General features: G+C 31.4%; 2 protein-coding genes across 2 annotated transcripts; one reads left to right on the top strand and one right to left on the bottom strand.

Moving 5' to 3' along the window:
- The first annotated feature begins 508 nt into the window (after positions 1–508).
- On the top strand, positions 509–11,268 carry LOC115971436 (probable glycosyltransferase At5g03795). The gene is made up of 5 exons (XM_031091360.1): positions 509–695; positions 1,935–2,667; positions 2,762–2,892; positions 8,992–9,340; positions 10,221–11,268. The coding sequence occupies exons 2-5, from the start codon at positions 2,191–2,193 to the stop codon at positions 10,905–10,907; spliced, it is 1,644 nt and encodes a 547-aa protein (XP_030947220.1). The 5' UTR covers positions 509–695; positions 1,935–2,190; the 3' UTR covers positions 10,908–11,268.
- Positions 11,269–14,960: 3,692 nt separating this feature from the next.
- Positions 14,961–16,222, bottom strand: LOC115971437 (transcription factor MYB114-like). The gene is made up of 3 exons (XM_031091361.1): positions 15,883–16,222; positions 15,552–15,681; positions 14,961–15,450 (listed from the first exon to the last, which is right to left on the bottom strand). Exons 1-3 carry the CDS (start codon positions 16,016–16,018, stop codon positions 15,135–15,137), a joined length of 582 nt encoding a protein of 193 aa, XP_030947221.1. The 5' UTR covers positions 16,019–16,222; the 3' UTR covers positions 14,961–15,134.
- Between the last annotated feature and the right edge of the window lie 11,034 nt (positions 16,223–27,256).

Here is a 27,256-nt window from a genome sequence, read left to right as displayed (position 1 = left end):
ATTAAGAAATGTTAGTTAGTTATAAGTTGACAAAAATTTAGCTACAAAATTAGGCTACAACCTTATCTAATATCTTTTTATTAGAGATAAATTTTGACAAATTCACCATTAGATTACATTTTCTTCTTATATCCTCTATGCTTACAAAATTTTCAAAAAATTAAAGATCAATAGCTATATCATTAATAAATTTTTTAGATTGCAAGTTTTGTAATTTAAAATTATGCATAAAATATAATTTTATAAATCACATAGTAAATAATATTTGATTGACACAAAAGTTAACACGTGTATTAAGAGTGTAAATAACATGCAATCTAATGGTTAGATTTTTAAAATATATAATAATGTTAATGATATTAAATAAATTTATAGACCACTTTTATAGTTAAATTTTTTTCTAAAAAATAACGATAAAATACAGTTGAGTTATGAATATCTTTGTCCTAATTTAGTTAATTTTGTACAAATGAAAAAGTCAATAGAGCCTATATATTCCATAGACGTTACCAATTACCCACCGTCTCTTCAGCCTAGCCCATTCCTCTGTTTTCTACTTTTCTTCCCTCCATTCAAATCTTGACGTTCACTCTCTCTCTCCCTGGAAATTGCTGATTCATTATGTTCTTCAATTTCGTTTCGTAATTCGGTACCTCTACCTACAATTCAAATCTCTTCGCTCTCGCTGGATCAAGGTATGGTTATTTTGTTCACTTTTCATTTTCATTCTGTCATTCATAATATTTAGCTTTTCTCTTTGCTTTACAATTCTCTTTCAGGTTCTATATTTCAAAATTTACTTGATATTTCATATATTTTATATTTGTGATTAGTCTCAAATTTATTTTTCTAAACTCAACAAGTTAAATCCCATATATAATTAGATCATAAGCCTACTAATCGAAACATGCTAATTTTGAATTCCAATATAAATTGAATTCAAAGAATCAGATTTATACGCCTAATTACATTAGTTATGTGAGCGCATATTTTCCACCAGCTTTGCTCAGTAATTATCAAAAATATGTTCTGTAAATTATATTCGATGTTTTGTATTTTGGTGAATGGTGATGATAATTGATGCTTGACAAGGTTAATTCGAATGGTATGAACTCGAGTCGTTTCACAGGCAAGTTGATATTATTTGAAACGGAGTACATGTTCTGCTCTTTAGCAATAAATAAATTCTTGAGGATTTAAGCATTACCTTTTCTTGTAATGGTGTTTTTTTTTTTTTTTTTTTAAAAACATATTCAAGAAAGAATTGAGTTAATAATGATTGAGTGCTGAAAGTAAATATCATATTTTCATGGAAGATAACTTCGCCTGTGTTAGTGCCTAGTGTCATAAATTGACTCGCGCGACTTGTGTGTTGAAGATCCATAGTTGACCTCATTGTTTTGCGACTGAGGCTTTTTTAGTGAATAGCTTTCTTTCAGCCTCTTTAATGTTTTCACTCAATCTAACACAGAAAGCAAGTGGGATCTGCTCTATTTTGGAACCCTTTCGCCACATTGATTTTCTTATCCTTTTTAAACAGAAATGTTATGTAGGAAGTTGCGTAAAATAATTATTTTCTTAAGTTGCATAAACACATGCTGTCACACTGCATGTATGGAAATTGATATGTCATGTCTCCAGATTATGAACATACTTCATAAGCGTGGAAAAAAAAATGGTTTTCTTTTCAATTTTCCTCTCTTTTTCCTCCCTCATGTTTCATGAACTCATAATTTACAAATTGATTCTCTCTTGTTTCCACCCTTTGGTTTTTTATTTCGTTTATGTCTATCAAGTCCTTTTTGATGTGGTGACCATAATTTTTGGCTTTGATCATGACAGAAATTTGATGAAAAACATTTTAATTAATCTTGTAATTTTCATGTGAACAGGTTTAAAAATGATCTTTAATATATTTATTTTTTGGGCTTCAGGTGTCAGTCTCTTATTAAGCAGCTGGAATTGAAAGCTTTTGGTGAGATGGAATCATGTTTTAGATTTTCAAGAACAGAAATACATACCAATTTGAGTTGGCGTTTTTAGGCGCAACCATATGTTAATACTTTTGATTTTTGGAGCCCTGTCCCATTGAGGAGTATCATATAATGATATGTTCATGTTATGGTCAATGGGACTTGTTCTTTTTGCTGTTTTATAGATGGGCAAGGCTGAAACTTATAGTACAATGAGATGAACAAATCAATGTGGCACATTGGTGTTATCCTGATGAAAAAACTCGTCCACTGTTGCATAGGGTATAGAGTTGATTGGAGAAAACTGCTTTTTGTTGGGGTCATTTTGACAATATTTGGCATCATGTTTCAAATGTTTATACTTCCTTATCCACTGCACATGTTGTTTCTGTCACCTCCTGTTAAATTTTCATCATATGAATCTTTGAATGGTACAATTCCATTGAGGGAGGCCCTAACTGAGGCAAGGGCTGAACAGTTTCAACTTGTTCAAGCTGGCCCCATTGTTTCAGTGAATTCTTCTATTAAGTTGATTGAATCAGTGCCAGTTGAGCAGATGAGGACGGCCACTCCTCTAAGGAGAAACTCTACATATAGAAGGAGAAAAAAGATTAAACCAGAAGGCAATCCAAAAGTTCTACCTCCTCCTTCTCCTCCTCCCCCTCCTCGTAAAACCATTCCATCTCACTTGCAGGTAGAATTATTGAGAGTTGTACTTTGTTTTCTTTTTTGAAATTTAACAAAGGGAGTTATTACCAATGGTTTTACCTTCATGTCTATATTTTCAGAGATATATTTGGTCCTTGTCACCAAATGAGGCGCTTGCGTATGCCAAAAAAGAGATTGAGCATGCCCCTATGGTTGTTGATGATCATGATCTGTTTACTCCCTTATTTCAGAACGTCTCTGTTTTCAAAAGGTATATTTTATAAAAAGGTTTTCATGCTTGCTGCGTCATGCTTACTGTTGTTTATATGAACTTTCATGTTATCTTAAGTAATGCTCTGAATTATGATTGATATTTATTTTTCTTATCAAAAAATGATTGATATTTATTTTCCATTGGTTTGACTGATAAGGTTTATTTTCTCACATATTACTTACTTGAACAAATGTAAAATTAATGATTCAGAATGTCAGGTTGGATTTTGAATTTTTAGAGAATTTATCATTTGCTATCTTGCATGGTATGAGAAACATTACCAAGCAAACCTCAAACTAGGTCATTTATTTTTGAAATTCTGCATCTTCCTGATTGGTTTATCTATTATTATTGTTGGATCGTATGTTGAGATTTAAGTTGCAAATCTTTAGAAGACAGTTTAGAGATAGTTTGGATTTAAGTTGAATTCACGATCCCACCCTACACCCATTCTTTTCAGAGGACAAAATGCCATTTGAGCCAAAGCTCATTGGCCAAATGATTACATAAGTTATTAAATATGTGTATAAAGTAGTGCATTGCCTGCTTGAAATTATTAACATGAAGGGTGACTTGTGGAACAGGAGGAAATCCAGGATTAAAAAAAAAAAAAAAAAGTAATCACAGTTTTGGTACACATTAGGCAGTAGGTTGGGATTCAATTCTTTTAGTTGATCCTCTCCCTCCCACTTCCAAAAAAAAAGAAAAAGTCTCAAAGATTTAAGCAGGTTCTGTGTGATAGGCAATGTTAAAACATTAGAGCAATCCACTGCATTCCCACCTCCATTATGCTCATTGTATATATTGATTGCTACACACACTCAGTCCCATGCAGTTGTTCTGGCTAAGGATCTCTCATCCAAATAAGAGGTGGAGCCAGTGGGGGATTGCTTGCACTGAACAAGATTCCAACTTTGAGAGAGAAGAAAACTAAAGAAATGACTTCAGTATGGAAAATTGTCCCCCTCTGATCAATAGTAGGCACCAGATACAGAAATTGGAGATGAAAGATGGATTTATATAGATGCTATGTTAGACACTGACATTCATTAGTGTGAATTAAAGGATAAAGCCATGCAACTCAAAAGATGAAAGTCTTTGTTGGGGCATGAATAAATTTTTACAAAATATTGATTAAGCTGATAGTTTGTCTTAAGAGAAAAAAGGTAGTAGTTGGTTGGTAACAATGAATAGGTGAAAGTTGGTACATTGGAAATATGATAGGTTTATGGGAAAGACAGTCTTTCTTGAGAAATCCAGATAATTTGCATGTCATGTATGAGAATAAGATTTAGTTTTTTCAGCTATGAATACAATTAGCCAGTACATTTTCATTTAACTAGTTCCCCCAGCAACCAACCAAGCCAGCCACATTACACACATCTACATGAAGGATAATGCTTGAAGGATATTGTTTATGTTGGAGTGAAGAACAGCACTTAGAGATAGGATAGGATAGGATGGTTTCAATGTCACCTTGCAATGGTAAACAATGATTCATGAGAACATGACCCAAAGTTCCACGGGAAGAATTTATGAGAGCATTATGTGTAGGCTCAGGTCCCTTTGATTTGAGTATGAAGACTTCGACAAGGTACTTTCCAAATTGGAGAAGACTGGAATGGTATGGTAAAAACAAGCTAGTTTTGAGCAATTAGCAGCACACGTACAAAACTGGCCCGAGTGAGCCTGATTGGGAGTTTTTTTGGAGGGTTACGAGACGAAATAATAGCAAATGTGAAATTATTCAGACCCATGACTATGATTTATGCCACGAGTTACATGTTGAGGTTTCACTTATCAAAAAAAAATTTATGCCACGAGAGGAAAAATTGCAGAAGTTACATTGAGCAACTCCAAAACTGAAACTTCTACTTGCACCAAATAATGTTGGCACCACCTTGACAGCATGACTGCCATTCAGGAACTTGAGTTGGGTGGAGATGCAAGCCCAACAGGACAAAGGTTTGTATTACAACTGTGACAAAAAATTTGCTGGGACATCATTGCAAGGTACAGCATGTATTCTTATTGGAAACCATAGAAAATGTGGAGGAAGAAGGAAATCCAATAGAAGCCAATCCAGAAGAGGAATTGGTGGGGACCCTTGAGAAATCCTTACATGCTTTCTTCGAAATGATCTCCCCCCGATCTGTTTGAGTAACTGACATCATATATGGCTGATGGGTGTGCATCCTAATTGCTATAGGCTACACGCGTAATTTTGTGAATTCTAAGCTTGCACAGAAACTAAAGTGCTGCTTGGATTCATGGTAGCCAATGGTAGTAGGCTACAATGTGAACAGATATTTCAGGCTGTGCCTATTGAAATCCAAAGGTATTAATTTCATATTATTAAAGATGAGAATAAATAATATAGATAAGCATAAGCAATAAAGAGAGAAGAACACGAGGGATTACGTGGTTTGGCCAACGGCCAACATTTACGGGATAAAGCCCTAGCGGCTACATCTTTACTGTATGATCAAGTCAACAATTACAGTGAAACCTTAATAGGGTATATATACACACTAGAAGCTAGGGTTAGCCCTACATGGGCTTACAACATAACTAGGCCTCTTAGGCCATTATGTCAATATGAACCCAATATCTTTAACACATACAATTATGTACCCTTGGACTTATAGGTGTCAAATGTGGTGTTAGGAATTTTGTGGCTACAAAGCCTTAGATAGACTCTTCATGACTAGAACAATTTTACTATGGATTTCTTAGTATATAACCAGAAGTATATCCTACGAGAGTAAGCCACTAGCAAGGCAGGGCATGGATCTTTGCATTCTATGCAATGATTGGCTTTTCAAGGGTTAGAAGCCTATCTAATGAAGACAGTGGAGGCCCGAGAAAAGGGGTTGGAGGATGAACTGACTCATGAACAAGCTGTAGTATTGGACTATTTGTCAACAGATTGTCAATTGGTGTTCCATGTGCCAACGACAATTCCACCTCCATGCTCACATGATCATTGCATTAATTTGGAATCAGGTTCAGGGACCATTAACGCACAACCATACCACTATGGACATGTTCAAAGGCCAAGATCAAAAAAGTAGTTAAAGAAATGCTTGATATAGGAGTTATAAGGCTTAGTACCTTTTTCTTCACCAGTCCTTTTAGTTAAAAAGAAGGATGGATCATGGAGTTTTTCTGTGGATTATCGTGCATTGAATCGAGTAATAACGAAAGCCTTTACCCTATACCTATGATTGATGAATAACTAGATGAGCTTCATGGGGCTGTCTACTTCTCCAAATTGGACCTTAAATCCAGTTACCATCAAATAAGAGTACAACCAGGGATAAGATGGCGTTCCACATACATGAACATGATGGTCATTAAGAATTTTTAGTGATGTCCTTTGGCATCACCAACACCCTTGCCACCTTTCAATCATTGACGATTGACATCTTCTGGGCGGCATTGCAGTTGTATGTGCTGGTATTCTTTGATGATATCATGGTGTATTGCAAGAATTGGTCCGAACATGCAGGCCACATAAACATCATTTTTCAAACTTTGATGGAACACTAGTTATATGCTAATTGTGCCAAATGTTTAATAGGGTGAATAGAAGTATTTAGGGCGTATTATTAATACAAAGGAGTACTTATAAAATAATAATAATGCTCATGTGGCTGGCCGAAGTAGAATTTTCCTTCCAAACACTTAAGCAGGCCATGACCTAAACCCCAATCTTGGCCTCATCCAAATTCACAAAAAATTCTTGGTGGAAGTTGACACTAGGCCAAAAACGTATTGACCTCTTGTGATGAATTAATTGATTAATTAGCCAAGTTTATTAATGAATCAAATTAACATGCAAACACGTGGTAGCACAAACAAATCACCAAATAACCAGCAGAAATTAAATTTGACACGGGTGATTTGTTTACGAATGGGGAAAACCCCACCGGGTGATTTTAAGGTCACCACTTTCGAGAATCCACTATTATTACAACAAGCGGTTACAAGTAAAGGAATCTCAGTACCTTATACCAACTTACAGTTGAACCCTTACCCCAATACCCAATTGGACTTGTTCTATAGTGACAACCTTTCTTTTCAATGTACAACTCCTAGTATGTAACTAACCAATTTGATGCGTAGATTCCAGTATGCGGCTTACTTCTTTGCACGAATCCAAGTACGTGACTAACTCCACAACAACCCTTTGATTGTTGTAGTTGATTTGCAGCAGTTTCACAAAGAAACACCAATAAGATCTTCAATTTTGGTGCAAGAGACTTTACTTGGTTACAGAACCCAAAGACGTACAAGAAAAGCAGCAAGAATTCTTTCTTTTGTAGGAGGAGGTTAGGGTTTCAAAAAGAAAACCTTATGAAGCTCTCTAAGGTTAGGGTTTTTCTTTTTCCACCTCCTTTAAATAGGAGCTTAATGAGCTCTCTTATTTCAAATAGGTTTACACAAATCTTGGGCTTTCCTAGTCCAATAAGGATTATACAAACCCACAAACCTTGGGTTTTCTTAGTCCTATAAGGATTATTCAAAACCCATAAACAAATAGCCTTTTAGAATAAAAATGTTGTTGGCTATAATCTAAATCCTGTAAGCTCGATAGATCGAGACATCTGTCGAGTTATAATGAATCTCGACAGATTGAGCTTCTGTTGAGGAGGTATCGAGACTTGCAGATTGCACTTTTCTTGAGTAGTTCTTGAGTAATTTTCATGTTTTCAATTTAACCACTTGTAATGATCATCTTGAACCTACTTAGATTTACCCAATCACAAGTAAAGTGCATTTTGTCAAAGGATATGTCAATTACATAAAAATATGTCCCTAACAGATGCTTGAGAAAGGGTCTTGAAGTACATGATGGATTCGTTAAAGTGGAAACATGAAGTTTGCAGCAAGATTTTATGGACCATTTCAGGTGGTAGAATGAGAGGGAAGGTGACTTACAAATTAGACTTACCCACATGGACATGTCTCCGTCCTGTGTACCATGTTTCTCAACTGAAGAAACAGCTTGTGCAAAGGGTCCAAGCTATGTTGGAACTACCATAGATAAGCAATGAAGGGGAAGTGGTTTTGGAGCCACAATGGATAATCAATTTCCATTGGGTTAAGTTGGGACGGAAAGTTACCTAGGAAGCTTTAGTTCAATGGCGAGGATTGTTGGTTGAGGATTCCATGTGGGAGCCAAATGATTAATTAGAACTTCAATTTCTTACATGAATCTTGAGGTCAAGATTTGTCTTCAAGAAGGTGGGAATTATATGGGCCAGCAACCAACCAAGCTGGCCATGTTACCCATATAGGAAGGATAATGTTGATGTTGAGTGAAGAATGGTGCTTAGAGATAGGATAGGATGGTTGAAAGTTGATTAGGTTATCTTATCTTGGATGATCAGTTGATGATCATTAGATAATAAGAGTTATACTTAGTTACAATTAAATGAAGTTATGACTTAGGTCAAGATGAGTATAACCATGGTGCTGTCCATAGTGTCCAGGATTATCTCTGATTAGGAGTCATCTCTTAAATCTTTATCTTTATCTTGTTTCTTGTTTATCCTTCTCTTTATTAGTAGAAGGGGAGTATGATACTTATGTAAGGGAAATGTGCAATAAAATGAGAAAATCATTTTTCCAAACTTCTTCCTTTTCCCTTTAGTAGTATTGGCCGGCCTCAAACTCGACCATATGTACACTTGCACCTTATATCATTGACAGAATCACTAGGATTTATCATACTGATACGAGCTGAATATATTAGTTATAGAGGTTAGGGGCATGTCATCAAGGTAATGGAATGATATAAAAAATCAGAAACTGCAATGATGGTTGAGTTATTTTTGAGATTTTGGACCTTTATGCCGTTGTCTTCACTTGTATTCTCCAATATTTAGCAACAGTTGCCAGCAGAACCATTGGAACACAAGCTTGCCCTTACTTTAAGTATACCAGGCTTTCTATTCATCTTTTACCGACATAAAATATTATATATATCTACATGCTATTGTTTTTGCTCTTTTATATATATATATATATATATATATATATACATATATATTGTACTCGGTAAAAATTATATTTTTGCATCAATTACAGGAGCTATGAATTGATGGAAATGATACTTAAAGTGTTCATTTACCGTGATGGAGCAAGGCCTATTTTTCACCAACCTCATCTCAGAGGAATTTATGCTTCTGAAGGATGGTTCATGAGGTTGATGGAGGCAAACAGGCAGTTTGTGACAAGAGACCCTGAAAAGGCTCACTTATTTTATCTGCCGTACAGTGCACGCCAGCTGGAGACAGCACTCTATGTACCTGATTCACATGATATGAAACCGCTATCAATCTTCCTGAGGGACTATGTGAACATGATTGCAGCAAAGTATCCCTTCTGGAATCGCACACATGGGTCAGATCATTTCCTTGTTGCTTGCCATGACTGGGTACAGTATCCTGTTTCTTTTGATCATGGAAATGCTTGGATGTTTCTGTCTAATTTTGCTAATGTTGATAGCTCTTTTAAGACTCAAAGAGCTGTTTTCTCCTTTCTTTATATATGTATCAGGCTGGTTTAAATCCTTTGTGAAAAAATTAAAATGCAATTGAACTTTAAAGTTTCTTGGGCTTAAACAGGTGTAACATGTGTAGATGAACGGGTGAACGACCTTAGAAAAAAGAAGAAGGGATGAAGGCTGAGGTTTATTTTCTTTGAAAAATATAAGAACCAACTTGATGAAATTTTCTCAAAGCGTTTAGGAAAACTTGGTTGCTCTCATCATACATTGAATTATGCACTATTTGTACTTCCATATTATGCCATTGGCGTATTGTATGCAGGGTGTAATTCAACCCGTAAGGATTTCTTAACTTTATATTTTCTACTTTTGAAAATTCTGGCAATACAATTTCAATTTGTCATTACAATTGACATATTAGAAGTTCCTCCTCTTCTGACACATGCATCCCATTATTGATGTAGGCTGCAGTGTTAAATTTTGTTTTTAGATCAACCGGGCGCCGTGCATAAAATGCTAGTTTTAACTTCAATCTGCAAAGTTGTTAAGTACTAATTTGTAGTTTTGGTTTGAGATGAGGCTACCTCAATTATGATGGCTAGTAACGTCGGTGGTTCTGTGCCAAATTGTCTACCTGAGGTCACAATCATACCAGCCTTGCAAAATTTGAGAATTCCTGTAATACAGGCATCTTTTTTTTTCTTTTTTTTTTTGGGAGTATAGGCATCCACTATCATGAATATCTGCCAAGATATTGCTATCATATTGACTCACCTAACTTTCCTCTTCTTATTTTTAAACTTTGCAGGGCCCTTATACAGTTACTGAGCACAAGGAACTATGCAAAAACACCATTAAAGCTCTATGCAATGCTGACCAATCGGAAGGAATCTTTGTTGGGGGCAAAGATGTTTCCCTTCCAGAAACTACCATAAGGACTCCTAGAAAACCTCTTAGAAATGTAGGTGGAAATAGAGTATCACAACGTCCAATCCTTGCGTTTTTTGCAGGAAACATGCATGGTAGGGTCCGGCCCACACTTCTTAAGTACTGGAGTGACAAGGATGAAGACATGAAAGTTTATGGACCTTTACCAATTAGAGTCTCCAGAAAGATGTCTTATGTTCAACACATGAAAAGTAGTAAATACTGTATATGCCCAATGGGTCATGAAGTGAACAGCCCTAGAATTGTTGAGGCAATTTATTATGAGTGTGTTCCAGTAATTATTGCAGATAATTTTGTCCTTCCTTTTAGTGAAGTACTAGACTGGAGTGCATTCTCTGTGGTTGTGGCTGAGAAAGACATTCCCAAGCTGAAGGAGATTTTATTAGCTATACCGATGAGAAGATATCTTAAAATGCAAATTAATGTGAAGATGGTGCAGAAGCATTTTCTTTGGAACCCAAGACCAATTAGATATGATTTATTTCATATGATTCTGCATTCGATATGGTTTAGCAGGCTGAACCAGATTCTGATCCCAAGTTCATAGTAAATTTTTTAAGTGTTCCTATGAATTCATATTGGTTTTCATAGTATGGTGTAGAAGTTGAATGGATCCAAAACTAGCAAGCGCGCTACATCCAAGAATGTAGGTGCTTAGCTACTGAGATTGAGAAGGAATTCAGAAACACCTTGTTGCCTCAGAGCTGGTTTGATTTTCACTAATTTTAAGTGCTTTGAAATGCAAGCTCGAATGCATATTTGATGGGAGGAGCACAAAGCCAGAATGGGGATTCATGATGAAGGTATGGTATGATTAATAATAAGTCAACATATGAAGACATGTGAATGTCATTTTGCGCAAGGATTTTGACTATTAGTTGCATCCACTTGCCTAAAATTAATGTTCACTATTTTTTTTGCTTGGTAAATAATGTTCACTCACTATTACTAATTTACCATTCCATACATTAATAATTAATTCCCCAATCAATTCCTCTCTCCTTTGCCTTTTATTTTTTGGCCTACAGTCATCAATTGCCGTAGTTGAAGGCTCAATTATTACTGGTTTAAGTACATCATCCTGTATTTTATTTGAAATGAAAGTGGTACACTTTGTACGTAACTTTATTTGATGTGCTAAATCACCCATTCACCAATAATTGAACAAAGCAGGAGGGGCTGCCACAAGTGTTTTACTAGGAAGTTTACCACCCCATCCATCATTTCTCCTTTTGATATCAAATGATGCTCAATTACGAGAATGACTAAAAATTTTACATAGCCGAAAATAAAAAAGACTACAAAAGTCTTCTACAGTTTTACTGTGGATAATTTTCTATTTCCGGATTCACTATTACTTTGTCCTTTTTTGTGCACATTTATCACGAGTCTAAGCTTTTTGTTCATGCTGTACAGGAAAGACAAAAGAAAAAGAGGAGTCGTCATAATTATGGTAATGAGTAATGACCGTGCTATTTTTTTTTGGCTGAATAGTAATAACGTGTACTTGTCACTTGACCTCATTGATAACATGATGGGGTAAATTTATTTCGTTGTACAATCATATTTATATCTAGGGAGAGAAGGTTATAGACTTATAGGGACTAGGGAGAGAGAGAGATCATTTACAGCTTCTTTTATTTAGGAAGCGACTTTACGATCTTGTAAAGCAATTCATAATTTCATACACATTAATTAGGTCATTCAGAAATTTGTATACTAGCTCCTCAAAAAAAAAAAAAAAATTTTGTATACTGAGCATGTGTTTGATAGTTTCCATGTGTACATTCCAGTGTTAACTCCTAATTAATGAAATCAAAGTTTTGCTTTTGTGATGGCTTATTAATATATATTTTTATTTCGGGTTAATTAGTAGTTTTAAAGTATTTGTTAATTTTTAAAAAAAATTTAATACTATTTTTATAAAAAATATAAAAAGTTGTGTAAAAAATTAATTATTATTTTTTTAATAATCATTACTCATTTTGAGGTAAGGTATAGAAATCTCTCCCACAATTTTCTCTCCCACCAAAAAATTTGTACATATACAAAAATTAGAATAATTTATATTTTACCACCCTAAGCTATACCTCAATTTACCTTGAACTTTTAAAATGCACAATTACCACCATAAACTATAACCCATGTTTCATTATAAGAATTCTTTTTGGAAAGTATCAAATTGCCCATCTTCAATTTCTTAAAGCAAGATCGTTTAACAAATTTTAACCAATGTAATGCAACGTAGTCTTTGTTTTAAGGGATTAAAAAGAAGCAATTTGGTCATTTCATGCGGTGCCACGTATATAAAAGTCATGTGATATGCATGTGACATTTTTTTTTTTTTTTTTTTATCCAAGTTAACAACTCAATTAATGGTAGAGTGCAAAGTGAAACACAAGTTATAATTTAGGGTGGTAATCATAACGGGGTATAGATTATGGTGGTAAAATACTAACCAACTTGGTCCCTAAGCCTAACTTAGACTGTAAACCATTACTCATTTTTCTCCTCTCTCTCACAGTGATTTGGGATCAAGTTGGTTAGCTTTGAAATTTTTTAGACTTGTCTAATATTAGTCCAAACCTTAGGGGTGTTACTGTATTTTACCCAATTTTTTTTATAATATAAGAATGGAAAATACACTAAGATCCAAACTAAATAAATTATAAAAAAAATTATAGTATCCATTCAACATTAACCAAATATAAAAGAAAAAAAAAACAATAATTGTTTCTTGATAAATTTTAAACCAATCAATTTATAAAAACAAATTTGGCGTTCATTTAAATTCTAAAATTAATTTATATTTGATTATGTACTAAATTTGTAGTAATTTTTCTTTCAATTATATAAAATTAAATATTCATTTAGAAAAAAATATTCCTCCTCTTTGCTCAGATCTCCTACCATCCTTATCAAAATTTTGATTAAAAAAAAGAAGAATTTTACATACATTTAAGAGTAAGAAACTACCTTCGAAATTAAATAAAAGAGTAACTTGTTTTATTTCTCAATTTGCCCTTAGATTTTTTTGCTGATTAAGAAAATATTTTTTATTTACTAAACAATTTTAGCTGCATGAGAAAACAAAAAGGTAAGGTACTATTTAAAAAAAAAAATTATGTTAGGATTTTTTTAAAAAAAATTGAGAGGATAGAGGGGATCCCATCGCTCTTGGAACAGTTGATATCCCATCAGTTAATTGAATTTTTTAGAAGGCGCATTTAAATATTTATTACAATTAAGAAAAATTGGAGAGGGGTGGGTGTTTCATGGCCCCATGGTCCCAACATTTGTCTGTCATTGAAGATTGTTTTTTCTGTTTATAGTTGTAGTCTTTATCGATGACAAAGACAGCAAATTAAGAGTTAGGACCCAGTCTAAGATATAATATATAATTTAATAAAATAGCAAAACAGGAAAAGACAACAGGTTATCAAAAAAGAATAAGAAGGTAAAGATCAACTTTTTTAATGTTATTAAAGATAAGGCTATTTAAGACACCTATTTTTAATGTTCTTTTGTAAATAGTATCTTTGATAATTTAAATAAATGTTAGTTAAGATTTTTTCTTTTTCTTTTTTTTTTGGGGGGGGGTGGGTGGTGGGAAACGAGTGTTAACTTAAGTAATTTGGGAAGAATTCATATTTTAATAGAAAAAAATTTTAAAAGCTATGAAGCCATGACTCCCCTCCTCCACCACAACATTATCAAAAAAAAAAAAAAAAAAAGTAATTATAGTACCACATATTTTTATATGCACTTTATCATAACAGTTTTATGTGACCGATGATAATTGACAATTTATTAGAATTACATGCATCTACTTCTTTTTTTTTTTGTGGCGGCTATTCAGTGGCTAAGTGAGTGGTGCTAATATTATTGGCATAAGGTTGGAGTGTTCACATTTAACTAACTCCCGGGTCAAATCTATAAAGGTCAAGCCTTTTACGTTGACTTCATATAAACCGAGCATTCTTGGAGTTGGAAACTTGGAGAAAAGGAACCGCAGCACCACTCCGTGTGCAGTGTTTAACTTTAATTAACTCATCTAATTATTTTTGCAAAACAGGTTTTTTTGGTTGACTCGTAAATCCTTGGCTAAATTAAAAGTCCATTTAAAGTTGGGCACAAACCAGTGCAGGTAACTTGCAGAGATTTACCACTATACATCTAGTGTGGTGGTCACTTCAAAAATATAAAATGTTTGTAGAGTGTGGAGATAAGGACTGAAGTTCAAGTTTTTAGGAGGAAACTTCACATGTATATAAAATTAGATTAGGTTAGAGTAAAAATTCTATCTTGTAAAAAAAAAAAAAAAAAAAAAAAAAAAAAAAAAACTTGCAAAGATTTGATCATATTATTATACTTAATAATATATTATGGTCTTTTTTGGAAGTTAATTAAGGTGCTCTTGTAGGACATATTTTTTTTTGGGGTAAAACTCTTATAGGACATTAATTACTCGTGAAAAGCTAAACAGAAGTTAGTACTCCAGCTGAATCAAGCAATAGGCAGCACTATTATAATCTGCTAGCCTTTGCTATGAGTTTCAGTTTTTAACTTCTAGCCGGTTTGCCTTGTTAGTGAACAACCCTTAACTGTGGCTTTACATAGCCACATCAATTAACCATATACTACAAATACGTGGCCAGATTTATGGTACAATGAGAAAATTTTATTTTTATGTTACATAAAAATTACATTGTCTTATACAATGTACTCAATTTAAAAAAATAAAAGGAGAAAACAATTATTATTATTACAAGGCTCACCTTTTCTCGGTGAGCCAAGAATCTTCATCAAGCTCAAGAAATTTGTTTACCCAATCTAAACCGTAGGACCCTTCGGTTGTGAAGTCAAAGAACTCATTTACATCAAAATTGAATTCAGAGTTCCCAGTTCCTTTAACACCCTCCTTGTCCACTTGAGCAAGGTCACAAGTTTTTTGATGCATGGTTTTTTGTGTGGTTGAAGCCTCAGGTGTTTTCTCATTTTGATTTATTTTCTTGCTCAAATGAGAATTCCAGTAATTCTTTATCTCATTGTCTGTTCGCCCCGGAAGCCTCCCAGCAATCAAAGACCACCTGTAGAAACATGTCAAATATTAAGCTGCTTGATTTGCTTCTCTCTGGATAATTCTGGTGCAATAACAATGTTTTATTTTAATTATAATATATTCACTAACCTGTTGCCAAGTAGCCTATGAAGCCTAAGTATCAAGTCCTCTTCATCATCAGATATATTGCCCCTCTTGATGTTGGGCCTCAAGTAATTCAACCATCTCAATCTGCAACTCTTCCCGCATCGATTTAATCCTGTGAAAACATGAAAACCCATTAGGTCTCTGATTAAATAAAAAGGCCATACCCAGTATACAAGCTCCTACTTTACAAAAATGTAGTTAGTGTACTGGGTTTAGGCTTTCTTCTTCTGTATTAGTATATTGAGTACTATTTTTTTTTTCCACTTTTCCCCTTCTGTACTGATATTGGGTAAAAACATATAAGATATGTAACCTGATTTGGCTGCAACTGTTTTCCACCTCTTTGCACCATGGATTTCAATGTACTCGGACAGTTTACGATCCTCCTCCGATGTCCATGCTCCTTTGTTCATTACTTTTTTTGCTGCTCCATCATTCTTTGGTGCCATTTGTGTGTGTATGTGTGTGTGAGAGAGAGAGAGAGAGAGAGAGATGGTCTTTCTGTAAGGGACACTGATGAGAGAGGTAATGTCCGTTGATGAGAAAGCGAGGGATAGGGAGAGAAGTAAGAATTTAAAAACGATGGAGGATTGGGCATAGTTGCCCAAAGAATGTTTGAAGAGTCAGTGAGTCATTTCAGCTACCCTTCCTAGGGAGAGGCAAAGAAAAATAGACAACGCCAACAACCAGTTATAGCAATTTCTATGAGAATGGGAAGCAGAAATAATACTATTCTCCTAGTATCCTAGTAGCATCATAAAGTGAATTTTCTCATAAAAAAAAAAATTTCATAAAGTTAATTTATTCATTCACGTGATGCAATACATCAACAACGCTAATTATTGTTTTACGTCATATCCGCGCTTTAATACCACATAAATGTTCGCTTATCATATTTAGTTGAAAATTTTGGTTGATAAATGCCTTACCATTCATAATAAGGATATGTTTGATACATTGAATGTAAATTATATTAGAAATAGTAATTTTTATTATTGAGAATAAAATATATTGTAATAAAATAATTATTACTATTCATAAGTTTGATTGTTACATATGAAAAGCTTGTAAAAGATGATGTATAAGGAAAGTTTATATTTTTAGAAAGCTAACGGTACTTAGCTTGACAAATTTTTTTTACATTTGTTGATGTGTCAGATTGATAGTGGTAAGTAAAAGAGTGATGTTAGTAGTGAATCTAGATGAAAATTAGTAAAAGTTTGTTAACTCGAATATGGTGAAAAATGTATTGAATTTTTGTGTGTATTGCTTTCTTTCTTTATTTTTTATTTTTGGAAGTGCTATATTCACGATATTTATCATAAAAAATCTTAGGTATTAAGTTGCTTCTTGTTTTTTATTTGAACTTACCACTAAAATTATTTTTTTACTATCAATAACAGCCTGTAATAACTGTTATTTAGGATTTGTTGTAAAAGTGTTGTAAAAAATGTGGTGGACATAGCATTTTTTTTTTCTTTTTATTTGTTTTTCATATGATAAAAAATATTATTTTATTTATTAGTTAATATTTTAACTTAATTAATATTATTGGTTAAAACTTAGGGAGCCTTTTTTTTTACTCAGGCCTCATCAATGGCTTTTAAGTTATAACATTGAGCCGGCACTGGTTGTGATGGCAACATGATTGGATGTGAATCAAAGCTCCAATGCTATATTTTTTCTCCCAACCAAAATTAGCAAGTCCATTTCATAATAAAGTGATCTGATGATATATACTATGTCACATAAAAAAAAAAAAAATCACTTTATTAAATAAAATTAATAATTGTTTTAAACAACATAGACCGTGTATATTCTTAAATTCATTAAAAAAAAAAAAAAACTATCTTTATTAAGAAATGGTCTTCCACCACTTCAAAAACACAACTAAAAGGAACTTACCTAATTTTTTAAGGCAAACTTTATCGAAGTGTAATACATTAAGTTCTCGAATTAAATTCAAATATATAGAAACACTAAATTTAAATTGTTTTGAAAAAGTTAACATTTTTATTTAAGATAGAATTAAAAAGATAACATTGTTTGTGCATTATTAGCCAATGTTACCATGTGTTTTAATTTAATTGAGAAAATTAATGTACAACTAAGACAGTCAATATTGTACTAGTATTGGTCATACCCGTAATATATAATATGTATTTGTCAGCCATTAAACCAGTATATGTATTCTTTCGAAATATATTGGATAAAATACTAAATTGTAACGATTTGTACCGGGGATTTTTCAAGTGTTTCAATTGGTATTTATGTTTCAGCCAGTACAATAAAAAATAAATAAATAATATGTATATAGAGGGAGCAATAACTTTGAAACGATATACTGGTATGGAGTGGGTTCCAGTTAACTCAACTGGTAAAGTCTCTGATGGTTGAATAAGAGATCTGTGATTCAATCCCTGTATACACAAAAAAATCGATTGGTATCTTGGTCTAATGATAAAGAACGCAATTATCAGAAGCGGACGTTGTAAGTTGAAATTCTATAAAATAAAAAAGATATACTAGTATGGAAATATTAGGTTAAAATTCTATATAATAATAAAAAGAAAAAGAAAGATATACTGGTAGGAAATATTTAGTTCCCCTAACCAAACAAAAACAACTTTTGAAATGTTATTAACTCCCTTATACACAACACTTGAAAGTATGCATTTAAGTTTTGTTTTTTTTTTTTTTTAACTAATTCATTTTTTAAATACAGTAAAACTTAAGTGCATTTTCTTAGATGCAATATATTAAAATCTTCTATTAAATTCAATTACATAGTTGCATTGATCAATAAAATACAAAAAAAAATATATATATTATCTTTTCCAAGAACAATTAAATTGAATGTAACTATATTTTTGAATTTAGTTAAATAACCTAATATACTAAACTTATGGAATTGTATATAGAATTTTAATTCCATTTAAATATATTTTTTATTAGACCTGAATTTTCCTGAATTAGTGAATTTGGAGAAAAAGAGACTTTACCTCATCTATTAAATGCCCATAAGTTTCTGAGATTCTTTTAATTTATCATGCTATCAAATGTCAATCATGAAATCCATCATATCACCCAATATATTTTAGTTTTATTTATTTCGCATTTTTATATATTTTGAGATATTTTAAATATTTCCAATATCTTTGTCATATTTTCCAATATCTTGGCCAATATATTTTTGAAAAGTATTTTGAGATATACTTGTGACGAAATTTTACAAGATTTTAAATTAATGATATCGTCAATGTTTGTTTAGTTTTCTTACATTTTCGCATACTTTTCAATTTGCTTTAGACATGTAATTTTGAGACAGCACCTATTCGTGCGATATCAAGTCTAGAAGACATAATTTATTCAGTATATGACTAATAATCAAAGCGTTGTACTTGACTCAAAAGACAGTATGTTAAAAGACAATATGTTTTATTCTTAAACTCATGTCTCTTTGGGTAAGTGACTCAAAATGTATATATGACAAGATGACATATTGAAAAAAAGAAAAACTGAAGAAATTGTGGGCTGCTTCTTCTCTTCTTCTTTTTTTAAACCTTTTTATAAATAATATTTTTTTAATATGCAGTCAAAATCTTTCTAGAGCGACCGTTAGGTTCTGTTCTTTTTTTATTTTTTATTTTTTTTTAGTAAGCTTTTTGGTGTTTTGAAAGGTGGTTGGACAGAGCCATGAATGACGAGGGCATCACATCACATCATAAAAGATGGTTGGAGAGAGCTATGAAAAAGTTATCCACTTTTTTTTTTACAGTTTTTTTAATTTTCGATAAAAAGTTTTTTAAACGATTAATTTGTGTCTTAAAAACGTACATTAACCAGAATTTTTTTTTTTTTTTTTTGAGAAACACATTAACCAGAATTATATATATATATATATATATCTCTTCTTTTTTATATGGATGTACTAATAACTGTCCTGGGTTTTTATTATTTATTTTTTAAAAGGTATCTAGATTCTTGAACCCGCATGTGTCTAGATTGCAATGAGGTAAGGCGGCTGGTAATATGAGACAAATTGACATTAATATTCTTTTTTTTAAATAATAATTTTAACTTTATCTTATCTAAAGAAAAATGTTTTTTTTTTTTTTTTTTATAATAGTTATTAGTATGTTACAGAATTCCATGCAAATTTCTAATAGAAATTCGTACAATTACTTCTTTTTAATTCCAAGGAAAATATTATTGATTTTCGGCTGACCAGAATTTTTTTATAATTAGCAGTTATGAAAATGGCATCATTTCGATTCTTGATTTGTAATAAAGGACAATAGTAGCTACATTATTTTAATATGCATTGTATGGAGTGAAAATTTTATAAACCATAAAATAACTTTGGGATAAGGAGCTGGACTGGTACAACACCAAAGATAATTGCTGATCTTCTCTGTATAAATAGTTTCAGCCAATAAAATATATTTGGGTCTACCTTTTGTTGCTTTGTTCTGTATTGGTTGTACTGTTTTTTTTTGTTTTGAATGGAGCGTGAGTTTGAGAAGAGCCATATTTTCACTTTCAGCTTATTTTTGTTAGTATTTAGAAATTTATTATACTTTTTGATATTATTTATAGATTTTATTGTACTTTTTGATATTATTCATAAGTTCTATTATACAATTCAGTTTATTTTTTAACTTTTATTTTTCTACATTTTCAATAAAAAAATTACAATTTCAATTAAATAAGTCGTTCCAAACAGATAGGAAATGAATGTTTCAATTTCCAAACCAAAAAAAAACTTTGGGATCCCAACCCTCACCCAAAATAAGTGAATATCTGGTTAGTTTTAGTTTTAGATTTTTTTTTTTCTTTCCTTGAATGAATTTCTGGTTTGTTAACAAGCTGTAGGATAAGGTTTTATATAATGCTCCCAAACAAATAAACATTTTCACTGCAGTTCCAAAGAGTGCGACATGTACGAATATCTATACTTTTCTTGACAGATAGTAGTGCTATTTTGTGTTTGTATGCATAAAAATGTTGTGCACAATTTAAACTAGGAAAGTGACCAGAATATTATGCAGCAAAATATCTGAATAGTATTTTCCCAAAAAGAAATTTATGAATAATGCATATACTTTATCTTTATTTTCACTTTATATAAGTAGATGGCAACTGGCAAGGGAAGGGAAAGTGGAGTTTGAACCACAAATAAGGAGCACAATAAAAGATGTTATTATCATTGAGCTCTCTCTTGAATTGATCTCAATACATATACTTGATCTTAGCTAGTTAAAAAGTTGAGAAAGGTATATGAGCAACACATACTTTTATTTTTGGCTATATGAATAATACATATACATAACAATATAAGTATGCGTATATATTTTATTTCTAAAAAAAATGGGAACTTTAGATTAGTTTTTTTTTTTTTTTTTTTTTAAATCTCGATAATCATTAAGATTTTTTAAAGTATACAAAAATCATCTATGAGATTTGGGCTTATTCTAGATTTGGATACTATTAAAACTTCTCAAAAATATCCAATTTACTCTCTCTAGGCACAAACATTATTTGAAAGTTTATTACTCTCTCTGACTCTAAGTCCTTTGCTTCTTTTCAACTTGTCTTAACTGTACAAATCTCACAAAAATTGCATTATAAAAATTACATGCAAGGAATGTCTGAGTAACTTATGGTAAATAAATAGTTAAATACTTCAAAGCTGGAGAAGTAAGCAAGACTCATGAAGAGTAGATGGCTTTTCAAATAGTGTTACGCGACTTTTGTGCTTAGAAAATAAATTAAATATTTTTGAACAGTTTTGATACTATCTGATATCTGCTTAAATCTGAGGGCCCGTTTGGTAATGTTGTTCTAGTAACATTATTAGTATTTTTTGAAAATACATGTGGGTGAAAAAATGTGTGAAAATACGTATAATGTTGTTTAAAAACTGAAAATATGTGTTTAAACATATGTACCAAATGGATCATAATATTTATATTTTAATTTTTACCATTTTTTTTTTCATCAGGCATTTTTTTTTTTTTTTTTTATAAATAAAGGCTAATTTGACTCACGTGTGGGCCCATTTTCTCATTGAATGTGGCATGAATAATTGATTGGTCACCGAGGCCCGATAGGGATTTTTCTTTTTGGACAAAAAATTAAATTGCAAAAGAAAAAGAACTTGGGGGGCCAGCCCATCTGGACCTCACAAAAAAAGAAAAAAGAAAAAGAAAAAGAAGGAATGAAAGTAAGTCCAAAAATACAAAGGATATTTTTTTATGGGATTTTTTATTTTATTTTTTATGATGGGATAAAATACAAACGATTTTTAACTCAGGATTTCAGTTTAAAAAATATGTTTAACAATCATTACTCAATAATGTTGCATAAACAATTGATTAGTTACAGAGGGTTGAAAAGGAATATCATTTTGGACAAAAAATTAAGTTGGGAAAGAAAAAGAACTTAGGGGCTAGCTCATCTCCTCCTCACACATGTATTATTAATTTGTTCTATGCCAAAAAAAAAAAAAAAAAAAGGAAGAAGAAGAGAGAGAAATGAGAGAAAGTCCGAAAAAGCCAAAGGAGGACGAGAAACTTTTTTATATATGTCTTTTCTTATACAATATTCCATCTATTTACCAGTGATTATCAAAAGAGACTTCAAGGATTGATGAAATTAGCAGTTGGGAGCTACCTTAAAAAAACTAACGCATAGGAAGACTTTAATGGAACGGCGATTGTCACTAGAGCGGCCTTGGCTTCGACCCATACCTAAGTGATAAGACACTCCTCAATTCATTGTTGACTTGTGGCGACAAGTTGATTCTGATTTCTGACCCAAACTTACTGTAAGAAAACAAGCACGTAATTCCAGGATCTTGAATGCATATCTTCAAAATAAACTTATCCAAAATTTTTTTTAAAAATTATGACACTAGACCAAAAAAAAAAAAAAAGTCTCATCGCACGCGCAAAGTGCGTGTGATGAAGGTAGTTAATTATAATCATATAGATTAAATCTTAGTTTGCAATAATGCTTCTTTTCCGTTAAAACCTGATGCCAAAGCTATCTAGGATTGTTTCAAACTCCATCTTTTATTTGTTGTGATTTATTTGCTAATGTAGAACTCTTTTTGAATTATGAATGAAAGCCTAAAAATTTTCATTCAAAAAAATTAACCTTTAGATAATTATTATAATATTGAATTAACACTATTTTATTTTATTTTTTAATTTTCTTGCATACCATTAGAATTTATTTTAGAACTACTATTGAATTCGAATTTGTACTTTGAGAGTCCGTTTGGTTGGAGAAGTGGAAAAGTGAGAAGATAAAAAATGACGAGAGAATGGAAAAGTGGAAGGATAGAAAAGATTTTAATTTCTCTCATTTTTATTTAATTAAAAGTGAAAAAGTGGAAGGATGGAAAAAATAAGTTTGAATAAATTTAATCTTACTATACTCTTGATTTGAATAATGAAACCGTCTTATTTAACAAAAAAAGTGGCAAATTTAAATCCAACAAAAAAAAAAAAAAAAAAAAAAAAGTACAATCACCCAAATTTACTATAAAAAAAATCATGTAAAAAAAAAAAAAGAATCACATCATTTTATTGGATGCAAGCAATCACCCTCTTCTCCTCTCTTTTCTTTTCCCCTTCTCTCCTTATTTCCAAAGATAGATAAGAGATCTAATTTCTTTCCTTTTCTTTCTCATTTCCTTTCTATTATTCATTTCTTTTCTCTTCTCTTTCCTTATTTGTAACCAAACAAAGCATAGAGTCTGTCACACTTACTATGGGATGCCCAACCAGTATGGTTGTGTGCAAATTAAAGTAGTTAATGCCACTAATCTCTATGACCACACCAAAAAAAAAAAAATCCCACATACAAGTGAACCTAAAGAAGACCCTTTGGGGCCCTTGTTAACAACCTCTCCACGGGAATTATAGTATTATTATTCAATAATAGGATGATAATAACACTATAATTCAATAATACATTATAGAATGGACAAAATTTAGATATAATACCTTAATTGCTGTTCCTTAGATTCCCTTCTCAAGATTTAGGCATGTGACTACTTAATTAAAACATACACTTCTATCTCATAAGAAAAAATCTACATGACAGAATCTTAATAGGAAAACTTAAAAAACAGCACCTAAGTACTGTACCTTAATCTTACTCTTATAAAATTATAGTGTAATTATCATTCTATTTATTGCCATCAGAAATTTTTATTTAATATTATAAATTTATCTAATCGTACCCTCCACAAATCTCGCATACTCCAATAATATCCCTCGACATATTTTTTTTATTTCCACTAAAATAAAGACTTTTTTTTTTTTTGAACGCAGGATACTTTTAATCTTTTATTAAAACATATCTATCAACACGTGTCCTCCGTTAGAGCTTGAACGCATATCCGTCCACAACTCCACATAGAAGACAATCTTTCTCTTCATGACGAGTATCATTATTATTAAATAAAATAGAAATTATAAAAGTAACATCTTAAATAAAACCAACTTTGATGGCAATAAATTAGTATAAAAATAATATCTTAAATAAATAAAAACTTTGATGGCAATAATAAAATTAAGATCTATATCTATATGGTAAGGATTAGATTTGAGTTCCTAACCTAAAAGATGGGTGGACTTAGGTTTAAAAAACTCAAAACAATGAATTTGTAGAGAGTGAGTTGGAAAAACTGGACTTTAATGAGCTTTAATGAATCAAACAATCACTAAAGTGCATTCAAATCACAAGAGACTAAAAAATAAACAAGTTTATACTATAGAAAATCGTCCTCAGCACAGTCCGAGGAGATCAGTTCTTCTATATTTCTTTCAAGTTTGATTACAAAGTCAGTTCTTGATGCTACAATGTTTTTCTCTTAGTTTCTCGATCTCTCTCTCTCTCATTGCCTCCTTCTTCTTTTATACTATCTCCCCCTTTCATCTCTACCCTCCACGTGTAGGGTAGATAGTCGGTGTTGATACTTGTCCCATTAGCACATTCCTAAAGTTTTTGGGATAGTTGTAAGGTTGAAAAACACTGTTCAAAGATCACTTCTTCATTAATGCGGTGGTAGTAGCCTTCTCTTAGATATTTTTGAGTTTTCATCCTTCCTGTACATTCCTAATACACATCCCTATCAGTGGAATTTCCTGAAAAGTCACTTTGAACGATAGGATATACATTTGATCTGTGCCTCGTCTGTCCGAGGAGATACTACTCCTCGGACCACCTCTCCCATTCTTTCCATTCGCAACATACTCATGGAACTCTAAGCTTAACACACTCACTACTGTTTATTCTTCCTCGGACCAATCAATGTCCTCGACCAAGGCCCAAAACTCAATATATAATTTTGGGCCCTTATCCCTACATATACTATATATATATAAGAGGATTACCCTCTTTCATCTAGACTTTTATGTGGTTCAAAAATACGCTCATTAATGAATGATAACTTTATTTAGAAACAGAGTCATAAATGTCAAATAATAAATTTCATTTTGAATTCATAAAGAGAACTCCTAAAATTTAAGATTTTTTTTCCCTTCACATTCAAAAGAGAAAAAGTAATACTACAGATGGATTCAAATTCTCTAAATTTCCTAGGGTACTCTATTAATGATTTAATGATCTAGATTCTACCATGTTAGCATTCCATTAACTATATTTTTAAAATAATAAAATAATGTTGCAAACAAAATAATTAAGATTATTGTTAGTGGAATGTTAACATGACAAAATTTAGACCATTAAATCATTAAAGAATGGTTAAGATTTAAGGAAATTTATTTGGTAGAGTACCCTAAGAAATCTAGAAGATTTGAATCCATTACAGACACAAACTAATTTATAATATTTTTATAAACTGCTGATGTGGTTTTAGTAATTTTCAAATAATTATTGGTAAACATAAATGTGATATTAGTGGGGGATCCATATTAGAACTAATAAGAATTTGTCACATCAATAGTTTGTGACTGTAGCATTACTCAAAAAGAAATTACAATTACTGCTTATCTCTAAAATTTATCATTTTTATTTGTTTGAAAAATAAAAAAATATATTTCTAAATTATAATAGATGCAAATTATTAACTTTTACCTAAAAAAAAGAAGAAGAGCTTCTGAGCATGCGCATGAGGGTTCAAAAAAGAAATTATAGTTACTGCTTATTTCTAAAGTTTATCATTGTTATTTGTTTGAAAAATAAAAAATATATATTTCTAAATTATAATAGATGCAAATTATTAATCCTTATTAAAAAAAAGAAGAGTCTCTAAGTACACGTGTGAGTGCGTGCTTAGAGGCTAGTATATATTATATTATAATACATAATTAAATAAAATAATGTAATAAAATATAACAATATTTATATAATTAAAACTGTTTATTGGTTTACCTATAAAAAAACGTTTTATTGGTTAAGGAAGCTATTTCTTCTCTAAATTTTATTACTAATATGAGGTAATATTAATAATGTAATTTATATAAGGAGAGTGATAATTTGTTTTTTTATAGAGTTTCAACCTTTGACATCCAATCAGTTTTTGATGTACGCGAGAATTAAACCATAGATCTCTAATTCAAATATAAAAAAATTTATCAGTTAAGTTAACTAGAACCCACATGAGAGTGATAATTATAGTGTTGTATGTTGTTATAAATTGATTTTATTTTTCATTTGTTCTATAGATGTACTCCGAAAAAATTTATTTTCTATTCATTCCCTTATAGTCATAGTCTCATAGACAATGACATCCAAAGAAGAAAAGAGATATATGTTCCTTTTCATTCACGATTCATTAATTTTTTTTTTTTTTTTCTATTCCTTAATGATCTCTCAAATTGACCGTAGGTGGGAATCAAATTTGGATATTTTAAGGAGAATAAAATGAACTTTCAACTATTTTATTTCTTCTTTTAGCAGCTTTTACTCATGTTTTGTAGTTTTATAAGAAGAAATAAAATAGTTGATAGTTAATTCCATTCTCCTTAAAATATCCAAATTTGATTCCCTCCTATGGTCAATTTGAGAGGTCATTTAGGAATAGAAAAAAAAAAAGATCATGTTAATGAGCACCCTTAAAGTAATGGTTAATAATCCATTTTAAAAAAGTTTTGACATCAAAAAAATATTATTACTCCCTCCGTCTCACTTTGTTTGTCCTGTTTGAAAAGTCAAACTTTTAAAGGGAACATCATTTATTGTCTTGTCTACCTTTTAAAAATCTACAAGTTTCCAAAACTACCCTTAAATAGATTTATCAAAAAATTGAATTAATAAATTAATAGGGATATGATAGGAATATTAGTAAACTAATGACTTTTATTTTTAGAAACAGGACAATATTTTGGGACATCTCAAAATAGAATAGAGGACAAACAAAGTAGGACGGAAGAAGTATTTTTTTAAGGGCATCCGTTATCTTTTCTCACACACACATATATATATATATATATATAGTGTGTACAGTGAAATTGTTCTTTAATAAGATGCATAAGAAAATAAAGAGCGAGATATATGGTATATTAAAAAAAATTATTATTATTATTATTTTTTAAAGAGAATAAATGTATGAAATAGAAATAAGAAAAAATGACTTTTTATTTTAAAATTTGTTTAGGGTTTGCAAAAATAGATGTAGATACTCTTTATTGGAGGAAGTCCATGCTGTT

This window comes from Quercus lobata, chromosome 12 (assembly GCF_001633185.2).
Source record: "Quercus lobata isolate SW786 chromosome 12, ValleyOak3.0 Primary Assembly, whole genome shotgun sequence".
NCBI classification, from domain to species: domain Eukaryota; kingdom Viridiplantae; phylum Streptophyta; class Magnoliopsida; order Fagales; family Fagaceae; genus Quercus; species Quercus lobata.
Note: the sequence above shows the minus strand (reverse complement) of the source record. Positions and strands in the feature narration are given on the sequence as shown.